This window comes from Alternaria ventricosa (assembly GCF_023758065.1).
Source record: "Alternaria ventricosa strain BMP 2768 chromosome Unknown scaffold_1, whole genome shotgun sequence".
Classification (NCBI taxonomy): domain Eukaryota; kingdom Fungi; phylum Ascomycota; class Dothideomycetes; order Pleosporales; family Pleosporaceae; genus Alternaria; species Alternaria ventricosa.
The window spans coordinates 912,879-928,286 of NW_026055681.1; the positions used below are offsets into that span (position 1 = coordinate 912,879).

Below are 15,408 nucleotides of genomic sequence, written 5' to 3' on the forward strand. Positions count from 1 at the left end.
TTGAGCCACGGGAGTACATGCTTGAATGCATTGGATTTGGTCCCGTCACCATTGAATCATACGAGAAGCGTTCCAGAACTAAGCTCGCGGTATAGCATCATGAGAAACGTTCCTACCAGCGATGCACTTGATTCACGTGTTATGGCCCAAGCCGGCCTACCAGCGGCATTGGATGACAAGTGTTTGAACAAAACCGGAATGCGGAGACGTTCGAGACCGGACCTGATTACTGCGCTCTCTGCCATGGACGGAAAGGTTTCGACAAACAGAAGCGACAGGCGTGGTTCTAGTCAGATTCGGCAGGTCCAAGAGAAGAAAGTACGTGATCGGGATACCGAAAAACGCCGACGCAGCAGTCAAAATGAAGTGAGTGCTGTTTGTTTCTTGATAGAGGCGTGTTTACTGGACAAACAAGAAGGCTGCATAACGAAACAGTTTCAGAACTTCTTTGTGTACCATCTCCAACTCTGATGCGACGATGTGTGCCTGAGTTAGATGTACTTCTCTGCCGTTAGGCCATGGCATCTGGCTGCTCGCTGGCAATGTATTGTTGTATCCATGGATCCGAGGCCTGGCAGGCGAATAGTGGTGGTGTCAGGTTTCACATTCTCATGTTGCGCGGGCGGCACTTGCACAAACCGTCACCACTCTAGTCTCATCGCCATGCCTCTTTCTCTGCCTCGTAATGGCCAATTCGGGCCGTTTCAGCTGCCCAGCATGTATTGCATCCAAATACTAACTATACCCAGGCGTCTACTGCGACCAATTCATCGACGCGCAGCAGCCAGATCGACGAGCTAAAAACGATCATTGCCACACAGAATCAGACAAACTCCGTCCTACAATCTCAGTTCGCCGCCTTGAGATCGTCGCACGAAGCACAAGTTGCAAGCCTCGTGGACGCACACTCTGCGGAGGTTGCATCTTTGAAAGATCACATTCGGTTGCTTCAAGAGCAGAACAGCAAGCACGGCCTGCACCAGGGTGAGTACCCTTCCAAGTATTCCTGCTCAGTCCACCACTATACTTCACTGCTTTGTGAAGACGATCTCTCTCAACGGGTTAGATCGATCAGTAGGGCTTTTCGAGCTGTGCATCCGTGACACCAGCTATCAGTTCAGCATGCTAAACGTGTCTAGTGTCGAGGAATAATACTTCGCTTGTCTCGGATAGCGCTGAGCTGCCACACACGTCGATTCGCGAAACCCCGCCGATTGCTGAAGACCCCGACTTTGTCTGTCCGGTCGAATCTGAAAGCAAACAGCGTTCACACCGGCGATCAGAAAGCAGCCCAGAGATGGTAATGATACACCCGCTCTCCTTCTGAAACCGACTGCTAATTTGGACTGCCAGGAGAGCTTGAAGCGGAAGCTCAGCGCCACACGTCGACCAGAAATGACAACTCGGAACCTGCTCCCAGAGCTCAATCAGTACAGACAAAACAATGTTGCTCTCCAACAGCAGATCGAATCATTGATGGCGAAGTTGAACGAATCGAAGAAAAGCGAGAGAGAGCTTCGTTCAACACTAGGACTGACCGAGATGAGATGTGCTGAGTTCGAGGACAAGGCAACGCACGCTGACAAGCTTGCCAAATCCACGCAGGCTCTGCAAAACACTATAGATCATCTCGAAAGCCGTCTCGAGATCGCCAACACTGAGCGACTGGACGCGGAAGAGCAACTTTCGAATTTGATGAACGGGAAATCACCCTTCGACCTCACCTCCAAGGGACCACCTAGCACGAGTCACCCAGCTTCCGATAGACGTATGAGTATGAGTACGGTCTTCTCGAGCGCTTCGCCTATCAGTTCAGAGCTTGACTCGCAAGAGAACGCAACGCTAGCTTCTTTTGTTGCGCACATTGAGCGTCTGCAAGACCAGGTCAGAGAGAAAGATCATCGCATTGCGAAACTGGAGAAGGAGCGAGAACAGCTACGACGAGCACGCAGCGAGCTAGAACAGGAGCACAAGACAACTGCCGGTCGTTCAGGCACACACCACCCAGACACTCACATGGAAAGCCTTCGAGCCGCAATCCTGAATCGCGAATCCGTAATTGAGGAGAAGGACAGGGTCATTTGTACAGTGGAAAGACAGTTGGAACATCACAAACTCTTGTTGCAAGCGGAAACCAGACGCCATGCGGCAATGAAGCTTCACGTGGCTGGGGAAGGGGAAGACAGCTGGCCCGAGCTTGCCTCCATTGCGAGACGGGAAGACATCGATAGGTGGATGGATAGGCTCCACGAGCGCTTGAGGAGGGAGCAATCTAAACAGAAGGGAAAGGCTCTTGCCGATACTCCGGATGTGCAGATGGAGAGCTTGCGACAGGAGATCGACTTCTACGTTAGGGAAATCATTCTCTTCAAGCTCGACATCAAAGGTTACAAGAGCGACATTCGAAAGCTGAAGAAGATCACTGCGCAAATGGAAGCTTACGGCCGGACGAGCGATCTGGAATCTGAAGCATGTTCTCTCAGGCCAACAGCTACACCTGCTCCCTCATATTTCCCGCCGACCACACCAGAGCTCGATGGCGCCAGTGTTGTCTCGCCTGCTATAGACGAAGGTCATATTGTGACTGCCCTGGGAGGATCCCCGGTTGCTATCTCCCCATTGGCTCCCTCGCGCGATCGGGACCGCGTCTTCATGGCATCAAGAAACTCACGCGAGCTCGACATACCAGCAACATTGTATGAGGTGGCGCATAAGGATGATTACGCAACCGGAGCTGATCTCATGGGTGCTGGGGCCTCTTCAAACTTGGTCTTACCGCGGACAGCTACGGTATGTGCGCGCTGACGGTGTTCGAGCCCGCCGTCTAACTCGTCCAGTGCAGCGAACTTATCACAAGCTTCCCATCACCCAATTCAGCTGTACCAAACCAGCGCATTATACACAAACGTAGTATGAGTGAACCATTATTTAGGGCGTATCAGACCTCCCACGGAGACCATGGACCGATTGCGGAACGAGTGGAAGGTATACAAGGATGCTACTTGAGAGCACCAGTGAATCGCAGACGCTCGGCATCCAGCGCGCACATTGCGCAAATATTGTCAGCGAATGTGTTCGCCGAGCGAACTTCGCCAGCTCTTTTCTCGCCAGATCCTCAAACAGCCTCTTCACTACATGACACGAACAACGATGCTACGCAGCCCTCGCTTCAATCTGAACGCAGACACAGCACTGCTTCATCGTCAAGCATGCCTGTTGTCACATCTGTGGGTCCACCACGCAAGTCAGCTCTGAAAACCCCATTCGCTGCCACTATGCCAATGAGCTGTTCCATCACCCGCAATGCGCCGTTCAGCGCATGGCCAATATCTCGAACAGGCATCGACACCGATGACATCACCAGTCCCAGACACCGCTTCGAAGTGCTTGACCTCAGCTCGCATGTCTAGACTCGCAGCTACGCAGCAGCAAGACCAGGCCACAAGTTTGACCAGAAAGACCTCACACTCGCGCAACGTGAGCGAAAGTAGTGCCCGTACTGTGATCCGTACCTAAGAACCCGGCGATGAGTAAGAGTAGAGAGCTAGGCATGCGTAACGTTTGTAGGGTGGAAGGCATTAGTATATCCAGAGCTAATACATCGACATCTGGTCTTGGTGGTTACGTATGGTCTTGTTGTGGCCCCTCAGTTAGAGTTCATGGAGTCATCAGCTCCAAACTAGGTACTGTTGAACAATTATGGTAATTACGTTAAGAAAGTGCTACTTGTTGCCTATCACGCATTGTATCGTGTATTCCTCATTGCCGGCGTGATGGCTGCTTCACTCGTGGCGCTAAGTGGAGCCATGTCGAATGAGGAAATGATCCGCGTGTTTCACGCGTTGCGCCTCCACGCGCTTGCGCTGCACATCTGCGCAACTGCATTCTCGGGTAAAATCCATTCATACCCTCTTGCTTTTATTGAAATCACACGTTCGATGACGTTTTGGAGATCGAGGTACTGCCTTACCCCATATAAGGAACAGTAAGGCCGAGCTTCACATGGGGTGTAGAGCAATGTGGAGTGTAGTCTTTGTGCAGAGCACCCATGGTGAACTATACATCTCTACTCAGGATCGTTGAGCTAATAAAGACCAGACGATGCACATGTGTCCTTCACGGCCATACGAGTCGCCAATGCTATCAGAAGATGTGGCCGCAACTTTCCCCTTCAATCACGACCCAGCGATTGACGAGACAGATCCATGGATGATAAGGAGACATTTGCTTGCCATGGAAAGCATCGCAGTCTACGCAGCAAAATATGGAAATTCTGCTCTTGCCTAAGAGTCTAGCTTGAGGGTGCTTTCCTCGACCACCGCGTCGCGCATGTATCGGGTGCCCCGTTCTCAACTTCCTCGGGAACGACCTATAGGCTCAACAGCTATCGCAAAGATTGAGCATACTCACTTATCGCTCCCATCTCTTCGATAAATCCTCCGCATTGTCGCACCGTGCGTCACACTCGTTTCCTTATCCCAGAGTCTGCTCAATAAGACTTTGGTACCAGACGACTGCGCCAACTTCCAGGTTCACTTTCACTTTGACTACAACGCTCAATCTGGGACGTCTTAGCTCAGCTAGCGTGACGTGAAATTATTCGTGTATCCGCTCGCTAGGCTGCTCTACCTTTCGTTCCCTTCTGTGCTCCTACTCCCCTGTTGCGAAAATACCCATCAGCGCGCGTCAGCACATCAGCTTCCCACTGCACCCAAACAGCTCGGCATCTTGCAACATGGCTCGCGTCAAAGTAGCACCAAAGAAGGCGTATGAAGAGCCACGTATCGACTCAGGCGCAGCGCTCTCAGATCCTGCCGTACCCTCCGATGGACCCGCGCCGAATGGGTAAGCGTGTATCCACAAGATACCAGACAGACCAAGCTAAGAATATCAATAGCACTCTCGTAATGCCCATCCTTCTGAAGACGAATTGGGACCTCGGTACTCCCAAGGCTCGCCTCCATAAAAGTGATCTCCAGCTGCGCCAACCGAAGGGCTTTCCCATTACACCACTCAAGATTACACTCGACCGCGCTCGCAAAGAGGCAGCAATCAAGGCTCTAGCTAAGAATTGTGTCGATTCAGACTTTGAAGCCTACGAGGAGTTAGAAAAGGTTGGCGAGGTCAAGAAAGAAATCGAGGTTGAAGAGAAAGACGATGATGAGGAAGCAGAAGATACAGCAGATGAGGAATTAGAGGGTTCCGTGTACGACAGTGCGGACGGCAGCGCAAATGACAGCGACGATTCCTACGAGCTTCCAGCTACCAGAGTCGTCACCGAGAAGCCTGCTGCGCTTGTCGACACTCGCGGACGGACTCGAGCAGCTACAAATCGACGCAAGGCTCAAGAGGCATCTGAAACCACGACGCAGACAAGCGTCTAGAATGAGGACGGGGAGAGTGCGACAGTGGACGAGAAGGAGCGCATGTGAAATGATAAGCTGGCGATCAAGAAATCAATTTGAGGCTCAAAGTCACGTCTTGGGAAGTTCGCTGCATTGCGCGGCAGAACACGCATGTAGGCGATGTGGCTCGGATGTATCTCGGCATGTAAGCACTGGCGGACATCTTGGATGGCCTCGGCATCTTAGTAACCAATGATGTTACAGCAGGAGCAATTACCATATCAATGTGTCTCTAGTATTGTACGATCTGTCAAAGCATTCACTGGAATGCAGTGATGAGTGTGCCTTGCAAACGCCCTGCTTGGCGCAAATAGGCCGAAATCCGGCATCAAACGCTAACCGAATGCGGATCTCAAGCTTCGCAACCACGTGTGAGCGCGTATGCGAAACCCTGGGAGAGTTCCGCTGCAGCCCCTCCATTACCCACACAGCTGCCTCCCCCAACTACTTGACGAGTGCTTCGCACCCTTTCCCGCTGTTGTCTCTTACTCACTTCCAACCCCAACCCCACCAGTCCGCCAACAACCCGTGGACACTTCAAGAGCATTGCGATAGGAGCGGACGGTAGCTGTATCAGCGCGCTATCTTCTGCTGCTGTCGAAATGGCCGCCGAAGCCCAGAAACTGCTTCTAAAACAATGGGCCAAGGACACCGATCATGTCGTTGATGACAACAATTCACCCAAGGCCGAGTTCGCGCGCCTGGCAAAGGCAAAGGGATGGACCGGCGGAGATACCGAATGGTGTCATCACTGGAAAGCGTGTTTCGATGAGACATACACATGGAGAGTTCGTCGTAAGTTCAGCTCGCTCCGCTTGATGCATGTTTGATGATGCTTCCTTGATGATGTGAGGAAGTCGGAAAGGCGGTGTCCAGCAAACCATTACTAATGCATGGCATCAGACAAGTCAACAACAACCGATACCACTGCAGTCAAGAAAGTGACGGCTCAAGCTGGTGGAATCGATCTCACAGACCGTATGCGAAGTCTCTCCATTGGTTCTGATACGTCGTCTTTCTCGGTCATCTCACGTACGTCGGCGAATTCTTTCGAAAGTGTGAGGTCGATCAACAGCGACCAGTCACACGAAGCTGAAGGACTTTCCACCAGCCCACAACCTCCACCGAACACAGAAGTCTCGGATAGCACCGACTTACAAAACAGCGTACTGTCTCTTGATACGGTCAAGTCCCTGGAGGAAATTTCTGGGGGCGTTGAGATCTCGGACACGGCTTCAGAACACAGCGATGCTGAGTCAGAGGCTTCATCGCTAGAGTTCGACGAAAACCCAGCGTGGAGTGAATACACCAACTTCGTGCACCGCCCAGATGCGTCCTTTCAGTCAGAGTTCGAACGTCTAGCTCGCACCAAAGGTTGGGTGGGACGTATCAAACGTCAGCACCTAGTCGAGCTGCTCACTAGCGAGGTTGAGTTCTACTGGGGTGGGGACGACGTTGACAAGCTTGAATATTACCAGTTCCTATGTCAGGAGATGGGCGTCAAGCAGATCCCTTTGACTGTTACCCAGGCGAAGAACGTAAGCGCACCATCTATGAGCCCATACAAAAGTACGCCGCTGACAACACATAGGCTCTTCGGCCTCTCAAAGTCAACCTTTACAGCGTTATCGACCACATGCGCAATCCGGAGATCAAGGTCATCACATACAAGACTATCCGCGAGCTTCGCCAAAGCGTCCGCAAGAAGGGCACCTTTCCGAGGCAATGTGCTAAGGCTGGTGAAGGCTGCATGGCCGCTTTGCTGTCCAAATTGTAGTTGCATTGATCTATCTGGATTTGCAACGGTAATTGGATATGCGTGTGGCTTCTTGCATCTAGGCATCTCATGGTACATCCGAATTTTGGAATAAGATGGTGCTTGCAGCGGTGTACGGCCGAGCCAGTGTGGTTGGGGCGGCGACTGAACGTCATTAGTTCGCCGCATGTTTGCCGTCTCTCCTTATCTAACCAATGGAAATAAACTCGAAACCTCATCGCGTTCTGGAATGATGTGATTCCTTGTGTGGAGGCTTCCAGCGTTTTTGTCATGCCGAATGCGTGACTTCCCCGTTCACCAATCCTCAACGTTTCGCTCATCCTTCACCGTTAACTCAATTCATTCGTACGCTTTTCGTGGGCGTCTCGTCCCTTTTTGACAGCTTAGAATAAAGTTAACCTCTGCTATCTCAACACAACCCGCACTCATCAACACAAGCCACCACGACAACGAATTACGCTCATCATGGCGTTAGAAGTACTCGTCTCAGATGCCCAGCAGGCACTGTTTCATACATGGGCTATTGGCAGCGTCTTCGTGCTCGACATTCAAGAGGCACCCAAGAGCCAGTTCCGCGCACTCGCAAAGCTGCTTGACTGGGTTGATGGAGAGCAGACTTGGTGTTCCCGTTGGGAGGAGTGTTTCGGAGAAGAATACACATCGAAGTCTCCTGGTAAGTTCGTTGCGTATGTTTATACACAGTGCTAATGGCTCTTAGCTATTGAAGCTTCCGCTGCTGATACCGCCTCCGATCTCAACCACCAAGACGCAACCACTTCCGCCAGCGCCGCTTCTGATGTGGTTCTCGAGAGCTTAAGCACCCTTGCTATCACCGTCACTGACGCCATCCACGAGGACGCAGTTACTCCTGCTAGTACACCTCCGGGCATCATCACTGGGAGTATAGATACCCTTTCGTCAATTCCGAACGCCGGCGAAGATCGTGAAGCCTGTCTCCGTAAGGCCTCTGTCTGGTCTCAGTTCCACGGTTTCGAGCCAAATCCCAGGGCGCGCTTCAACCGCGAGTTCCGGCGCCTCGCCAGACAAATGAAATGGACTCCTCAGGAGCGGCGCAGTTATCGGACCGTTCTGTTCAACGCCGACTGGGAAGCTCACATAGGGAGTGAATTGGAAAATTTGGCACACTGGCAAGAGCTTTGTCGCCTTTGTAGCATTGATCCGATCCCCACTACTATTGTTGGCTGTATGGAGGTATTTTGGTTTCCTCTGTTCCATGAAAGTCACTTACTGATATTTGTCCAGGTGCTTGCAGACGTCTTGGTCAACATCTTCGATCTGCTTGACTCGCAGCGGACGGGCGCCAACGTCTTGGTGTTCCAGGACTTCCAGGAGTTCAGAAAATACACCCGAAAGAACCGTATATATCCCATTGACGAAGCGAAGGCAGACACGTTCTTGCCCATCTTTCTCAAGAAAGTACTCTGAAGGCGCAAGCATCAAGACGAATCGCTGCGGCCAGGCGAGAGTGCCTGTCGCGTTACGCTGGAGTCTTAGTATGGTTCGAGCTGCCCTTGGATTCGTACAAGAGAGATAGGAGGCTTTGTTACTTCAGGTGCTATTTTGAAGGGTCTCATCTACCTATGGAAGATCGTGCTACGCCGGATGATGTTCCGGGATCATTCCTCCTGGGTTAAATTCAGTAGCTCTTCACGTTAACCCAGGGCTTCTGTTTACTCTCTCTCCCTGTTATGCACATGCATACATGCGGCACAGTTGCTCCACCGTGCAGCAGGCACTCATTGCGATCGAGGCTCATTCGATGTTCAAATCCCAAAGCCACCACCCACATCGTTAGGGCCTATGCAACTATGCCTGTAGAGAATACTGGCAGAATGTTCCAGCTCATTGCCGACGTGGCGCCAGGGATCTCGGGTGTTCCACGTCCTCAATGGTCCGATTGTCTGCTCATCTCGGTTTGCTGCAGATTCCCGTATGCACCAAAGTATCGATTTAAGGAGTCTCGGTTTATATCCACTGCTCTAGAACCTCAGTATCCGTACGAGACTCTCCACCATGTCCCATCGACATGCAGACCACGCCCGTGAGTATACTTCCTTGACGTCCTACGCTACACACTCTAACTGACCTGTTTAGACACCGCAGCCTCTGCTGCGAACCCAAACAATTCGACTGCTCAGGACATAGATCAGGTCGCCGCATGGTTCCAGAAGTTTGCACCCTTCGTATACGACACAAGTGCCAGCACCAGGAGTAACTTTGATTGTCTCGCCTCACAGCGCAACTGGGGCGATAAGCTTCGAAGGAAGCAGTGGACCAGTTTGCAGGCGGCCTCAGCGGCGCCAAACCATACTGACGCGGATGCTAATGCTCATACCGATACCCCAAACCAGGGCGGCGCATGGTTCCAGCAATTCGAAAATTTCGTACACGATCCAACGGTCGGAATCAGGAGCAATTTCGAGCGTCTAGCAGCACAACGCAGCTGGGGCAGCAGACTGAAACAGAGGCGTTGGGCTGAATGCCAGGAGGAGGAATTCGGCTATGCATATGGAACGAATACAACAAAGCTAGAGAGCTGGCAGAAGCTCTGTCGTGAGGTACACATCAGCGATCCACCAGACAGTATAACACAGTGTAGACAGGTAAGGAGAGTTGTAAGCGATACAAAGTTGCTGCTAACCGTGGGTAGGTGCTTGGCAGCCGAAACGTGCTGGTCAATCTGATGAACCTTATTGACCATCGTAACATCGGCGTGGAAGTGATCCGATTCCAAAACTACTCCAAGTTCCGAGCGTACACATGTCCGAAAAGGGTGTTTCCTTTGAAGAAGGCGAAGGAAGATGGCTTCATCAAGGCGTTGTTAAGGAAGTTGTGATGGAGGCCGGAGGAACCCGCGTGGGCCGTAATTGCACCTGTGGGCAGAAGCAATATCAGGGGGTTACAACACCAGACGCGTGCGAGGAGAAACGGGACTAAAAAGATAGTTGCTTATTTGTATGAGTCAGCGGCCGCTTGGCGACACGTAAACATTGTGTTTACACTTTCTAGCCTTTTCTTTTCTCCGTGTGCACAACAGTCCCAACGTCGCTCTTGGTTAGTGTCGCGCGATACTCCGGAAACCACCTGGGCACTATTGGCGACTGCCGCAGTTGCGCGCACCACTGACCCTGCAAGATGGTTCGCGGAAGTCGCGCTAGTGAGTAGCGTACATAAACAAGCAATAGCGATATGCTCACACTGAACAGAGGGAGGCGTCTCCATTGCACCTGAAGCTGTGACAACTGCTTCTGCTTCCTCGAGCGACCGTAGCACTCCTCCTCCAAGCGACGACGGTTCCTCTGATGAATTTCGTGACTATTTCTCGCAAGAAAAGTTTAATGGATTTGTCCCAGATCCCGAGGACGATCTCATAGCGAAACTCAGCAAGCTTTCGATCCACCAAGGTTGGTCCAAGAGCGAGGCGAAGCGTCGTCGCGCGGAGGTCGTTGAGTTCGAGGTGTCTCGACACTACGGCCATGACAAGTCAAAGCTGGAAAATTGGCAGAAGCTGTGTCGTGATGTCAAGATCGAACCTGTACCGCCTTCTATAACACAGTGCAAAAAGGTTACACTCTTTTCCCCCAGTCGCATAGCTCTGCTGACGTATCCTCGTAGGCTCTTTCACGCGTCTATGTCAACATCTTCAACATCCTGGACCATCTAGACAACCCCGAGCGCTACGATGTCGTTGTCTTCAAGAACTACAAGCTCTTCCGTGCATATACGCTGAAGAGCCGCATCTTCCCTCTGGATCTGGCTAAGGAGGACGGGTTTGTCAAGGCTCTGCTTCGCCCGCTCTACATGAGGAGGAAGTAGTAGCAGCATCGGCGCTTCAGGAAACTTGAATGCGATGGATGTTTGGATTGTCGGATGGAGTTCTTGGTGGTCTTGTAATGCTTCTTTCTTGACTCGTTTTCGTCTGCGTGGCGTGAGTGGGGATGTAAGCAAAGGCGCGGCTATCCGGCTGCGAGGGTGCAGGTGACCTGGACACCATCCTTGATGGGATTACACGTCCACGCAGTAGTTAGAGTCGCTGATCTAAACGATGTTGGTGTAATATCTTTGGGGACGCATGTGAAGTCAGGACTAGTAGGCGAGATGTTCGGAGGCCTTGCCCGTCACAGCCGTAGTGCAGCTTAGCGAGGCCTAAACAAAGCTCACCCCGTGGTATCCCCCGCTCTGCACAACTCACCCGTATCGTCGATCTGCTGGTATATCCCTCAAGGCAAACAACCTTCACCATGCGCTGCCGGTCGCGCTTACCCCAGGCGGCGAAGGCAATGTGGCCTTGCGCGCCCCTCCATCCTCCGTGAGAGCTGCAACGACCCAACCAGCGACCCTCGCGACCAAACACCAGTCCAACGCATACGATGCAGCAGGAGAATGAGCGCATGAAGCTCAAAGATGGCCGGACCCTCTCCTACGCCATCTACGGCAGCCCGATGCCACAGAAGACGATAGTCTTCATGCATGGCTGCCAATCGTCGCGCTACGAAGGCAAGCTATGGCACTCGGCCTGCGCCCTACACAACGTCCGCATCATCGCGCCCGACCGTCCTGGCAGCGGCCAGTCGACCTTCCAGATCAACCGTCGCATCCTCGACTGGCCTACCGACGTGCTCGCCCTGGCAGACCACCTCAAGATCCACAACTTCTACGTGCTGGGCGTGTCGGGAGGCGCGCCCTATGCACTGGCTTGCGTCAAGGAGGTGTCGAGGGACCGTCTGCTGGGAGTCAGCATCGTCAGCGGTCTATACCCCGTCAAGTTCGGTACATCTGGCATGTTGCTCCCTTCGCGCATCGTCCTTTGGGCAGCGCCGTGGGTGAACGGGCTCACCACCACTTTATTCGAGAGCACCATCGGTAAGCCAAGTCGCGATGACGACCCGAAAGTCCTCGAGGACATCATTGCCAAAGAGATCCGGAGCCGCCACCCCGCCGACCAAGAAGCTATCCATGATACCACCAACTGGCCCATCTACGTAGCCATGACCAGAGAATCGTTCCACCAGGGAAGCGAAGGCGCAAGCTGGGAAGCCAAACTGAGCGGCAGCGACTGGGGCTTTGAGCTTGGACATCTATACGTTGGAGAGAATGGAATACCGCTCACCTTGTGGCATGGTCAGGACGACCAGAACTGTCCCGTCGCCATGGCCCACAAGGCTAGAGACCTGTTGCCCGGAAGTGTATTGCACCTGAAGGGTGGCGAAGGTCCCATGAGCTATATACACCGGAATGCTGATAACATCCTGGACGATCTCATGGACGAGGCGGAGAGCGAGGAGTACATGATGGTCGGTGTTGCGTAACTGCGCTGGTAGATATTATGCTGGCTCTGGACTTGGTTTCTTCTTTTAAAGTTCGTCCAACCAGGCTTTGGTCCACATTCCATAACCATCATCAGACCCAGTAGTTAACAGTTCACCACTTCACATTTGATTTTCGATGACCAGCTCAAGTAATTGAGATTGCGTGATAATCGTGCGTTTGAAATTAAGGTACTATGCGCCACGCGTGCAGCGCGGTCTAAATGGTATCCAGCGAATGTAGTAAGAATGGTATCATGCAGTAAGAAAAAGATCCAAAACACATCAGTCGTAAGAAACAGCCCGCCCTTCTGCCGACGCCCTATAATTTGCTGAAATTCCTCGTGATCATAACGACGACACCCGCAACAATCTTGAACGCTATCTTCAGTATGAATACCACGGCCTTGAACGCAAACGTCAACACAGTTATGACTGTACGTGCGACCAGCGGTAGTTTGCTTTCGTCATCAGCATTCGCTTTCTTCGCCTTCTTCTCCGATTTGGTTGGTTTCGCTTTCGTGTGCTTGTCTTGTCCGTACCACTCGCCCAACTCAATGTCCTTGTCGAAACTTCCCATCGCACTATCGCTACGAGTTGTTGTACTCTTCAGGCTAGAAGCAAACTTCTTGAGTCCTTTACCCGAGAGTGGCGGGCGCGACTTCCCACCGATACCCTGGAAGCCCTCGACAAAAGAGTCTTTGAACGCTTTTGCTGTGTCTTCTTTCTGGTGGTTCAGGGTGAAGCTTGGTGGTGGTGGCTCGAAGTTTTCTTGGCTTCGATTGCGTGTCTTGCGGCCGCGCGTAGCTTCCGCTACTGCAACTGCTAGAAGCGTGGACGTAAGAACATCAGTCAGGAAGGGATTGCCGAAACGTGTCAAGGCACCAAGGTTGAGAATGAGAGCGTCGTTTGCGAAGTCAAGACGTGCGAGCATGGCATCATCGGCAGTAGCGTCGGTGGTCGTAGGAAGTTGGCCAACAGACATCTCAGAAGGTGTCATAGATACTGGCCTCGTGCCGTCGAATCGCGGAGGAGGTGGTAGCGGAGAAAATGCATTTGTCCGGGGCGTCGTTGGAGAGAGAACGTATGGGTTCAGCACAGTGATGCAGGCTGGCTTCCGTCCGGTACTTTGTGGTGTCATGGGCATGTTATGCCCATAAAACGCCGTGATGGGTCTCGTCGACGGTGCGTTGATGACGGAACAGTCACCTTCCAGGGAGATTGGGAAGGTTCCCAATGTTGGATGATGGAGCTGATATGAACCCTCCGATGGCATATGTTGCGCCCAAGGATTTGCTTGTTGTTGAGGGTTGTCCCTCGTCCAGGCAAGAGCGCAGCACTCCCGTTGCGCAGTACCAGTTAGAACGTCTTCAGCCAGACGCTGTGCGGCGGGCGACTGGGCGCCTGGGTCTGAAAGCGCAATACGCGAGGCAGCAGGAGAGTTAGCAGCTGCATCAAGCGCCTGAAGAGCAGCCAGCTTTGGGTATATGCTAGTAAGGAGTGTGGTATCCTCTTGCTGTTGTGGACTGAATGCTCCGTTGTCTAGTGATGGAGGTGCGATAAGATCGAGATGAGCGATGGGCAAGACTCGCGGCTGGGTGGGGTGATGTCGTTGAATGAGCAGCTCGTTCATGATGCTGGGTACTTCGTGGTTACCTGCAAGGTTTGACTGTGCTACAGAGTAGAACGGTAACGATGGCGTTGTACCAAAGGTTATCGTCGGGTTCGAGGCTGTTGCTCGATGCATTCGCAGGGTATACATCTGCACACTGGGCTGTTCCTGTCCATTAGTGGCTAGCCAGAGATTGTCAAGAAGGTTGGATGGCGTGAAGAAGGGTTTTGGTGGTGGAGGAGCTGTCGAGTTGCTCGATCGAACGTTGCTGTGAGGGACATACGACTCAGAAGAGTACGGTGAGCGACTGATCTGGGTTCGAGGTATTTGTGTGGGCGATGCTTGGGTTGGCTGATATGGTTGACGTCCAAGAGGGACTGTGGGATCATAGACTGGGAACATTGACCGCATCGGAATCTCTTCTTGCGGTGACATGCATCTTGTAGCAGAGCTATTTGCTCGGACCAGAGTCTGAGCCTCGGAGAAAGCTGGTGAAATCGCGCGAGCAGGATCTGGGCTGGCGGTGCGTTGCTGGTCGTCCATTTGATTATGGCCATGACGTTCTTGTACACGGTAAAAGCTTTCTTGCCGCTCAAGTTGTGGAGAGGCAGTTTGCTGAGGGGGTGGTTCAAAGTATGGCCGACTCGTTGTATTTGACATTGGCGTTGTTGTAGCTTGTGAGCTGGAGATATGTGCTCTTGGCGGGGCCGCGATGGCCGGCGGGGGCGCCATTGGGTTGGAAGGCGATACTGGCACAGAGTTGACTTGGATGAGGAGTCCGTGGAGATCAACTGGTGTTTTGGCGCTTACGGCGCTCTCTGTTGCTAATGGTTCTTGATTGGTTGGCTTTGGGTGAGGAGATGGTCGCGGGTTGGGACTCGTCTGTCTTGGAGCACGAGGAGGAGGAAATAGTTGGAGTGCTGGTCCAGCCATAATGAGTGCTTGCTATCCTACTCTTTTGATAAATGATACCCCGAAATAACTAGCGGGACCAAACAACAGATACCGGCTGTGTAGAGAAGGGAACAAAGACTGAGAACAGCAACACCGGGAGTACGACGTCTCGGGTAATCTGGGGATAACGACTATAAGACGAGCATTCTGCGAGGCACTCCGAGCCATCGGAAGAGCCGTGGCATGCAGCCAGGGCAATAGCGGTACAAAGAAGACTTCCCATGCAGGAAAACCCTCTTCTCAGCCAGGTGGTGGTCAGATGGGCCCAATCAAGACGTGTCTAAGGCTCGGCGCTACTCAGGGTTGATGAGCGGCGGTTATATTTTGGGTGGT

At 52.5% G+C, this 15,408-nt stretch overlaps 7 protein-coding genes across 7 annotated transcripts; 6 read left to right on the plus strand and 1 right to left on the minus strand.

Annotated features, from left to right (window-relative positions):
- Positions 1–1,395: 1,395 nt before the first annotated feature.
- On the plus strand, positions 1,396–2,805 carry J4E93_000303 (uncharacterized protein; the record flags this gene model as incomplete). Its single annotated transcript, XM_049338264.1, has 1 exon — positions 1,396–2,805. The coding sequence occupies one exon, from the start codon at positions 1,396–1,398 to the stop codon at positions 2,803–2,805; it is 1,410 nt and encodes a 469-aa protein (XP_049204149.1).
- A 1,930-nt stretch (positions 2,806–4,735) lies between these two features.
- Positions 4,736–5,384, plus strand: J4E93_000304 (uncharacterized protein; the record flags this gene model as incomplete). Its single annotated transcript, XM_049338265.1, has 2 exons — positions 4,736–4,845; positions 4,898–5,384. The coding sequence occupies 2 exons, from the start codon at positions 4,736–4,738 to the stop codon at positions 5,382–5,384; spliced, it is 597 nt and encodes a 198-aa protein (XP_049204150.1).
- A 623-nt stretch (positions 5,385–6,007) lies between these two features.
- J4E93_000305 (uncharacterized protein) lies at positions 6,008–7,182 on the plus strand (the record flags this gene model as incomplete). Its single annotated transcript, XM_049338266.1, has 3 exons — positions 6,008–6,200; positions 6,309–6,943; positions 6,997–7,182. The coding sequence occupies 3 exons, from the start codon at positions 6,008–6,010 to the stop codon at positions 7,180–7,182; spliced, it is 1,014 nt and encodes a 337-aa protein (XP_049204151.1).
- A 465-nt stretch (positions 7,183–7,647) lies between these two features.
- Positions 7,648–8,628, plus strand: J4E93_000306 (uncharacterized protein; the record flags this gene model as incomplete). The annotated part of the gene is made up of 3 exons (XM_049338267.1): positions 7,648–7,855; positions 7,901–8,394; positions 8,446–8,628. 3 exons carry the CDS (start codon positions 7,648–7,650, stop codon positions 8,626–8,628), a joined length of 885 nt encoding a protein of 294 aa, XP_049204152.1.
- A 463-nt stretch (positions 8,629–9,091) lies between these two features.
- Positions 9,092–11,019, plus strand: J4E93_000307 (uncharacterized protein; the record flags this gene model as incomplete). Its single annotated transcript, XM_049338268.1, has 5 exons — positions 9,092–9,133; positions 9,187–9,244; positions 9,298–9,756; positions 10,410–10,738; positions 10,819–11,019. 5 exons carry the CDS (start codon positions 9,092–9,094, stop codon positions 11,017–11,019), a joined length of 1,089 nt encoding a protein of 362 aa, XP_049204153.1.
- Positions 11,020–11,573: 554 nt separating this feature from the next.
- Positions 11,574–12,512, plus strand: J4E93_000308 (uncharacterized protein; the record flags this gene model as incomplete). Its single annotated transcript, XM_049338269.1, has 1 exon — positions 11,574–12,512. One exon carries the CDS (start codon positions 11,574–11,576, stop codon positions 12,510–12,512), a length of 939 nt encoding a protein of 312 aa, XP_049204154.1.
- A 319-nt stretch (positions 12,513–12,831) lies between these two features.
- J4E93_000309 (uncharacterized protein) lies at positions 12,832–14,664 on the minus strand (the record flags this gene model as incomplete). Its single annotated transcript, XM_049338270.1, has 1 exon — positions 12,832–14,664. The coding sequence occupies one exon, from the start codon at positions 14,662–14,664 to the stop codon at positions 12,832–12,834; it is 1,833 nt and encodes a 610-aa protein (XP_049204155.1).
- Positions 14,665–15,408: the final 744 nt, after the last annotated feature.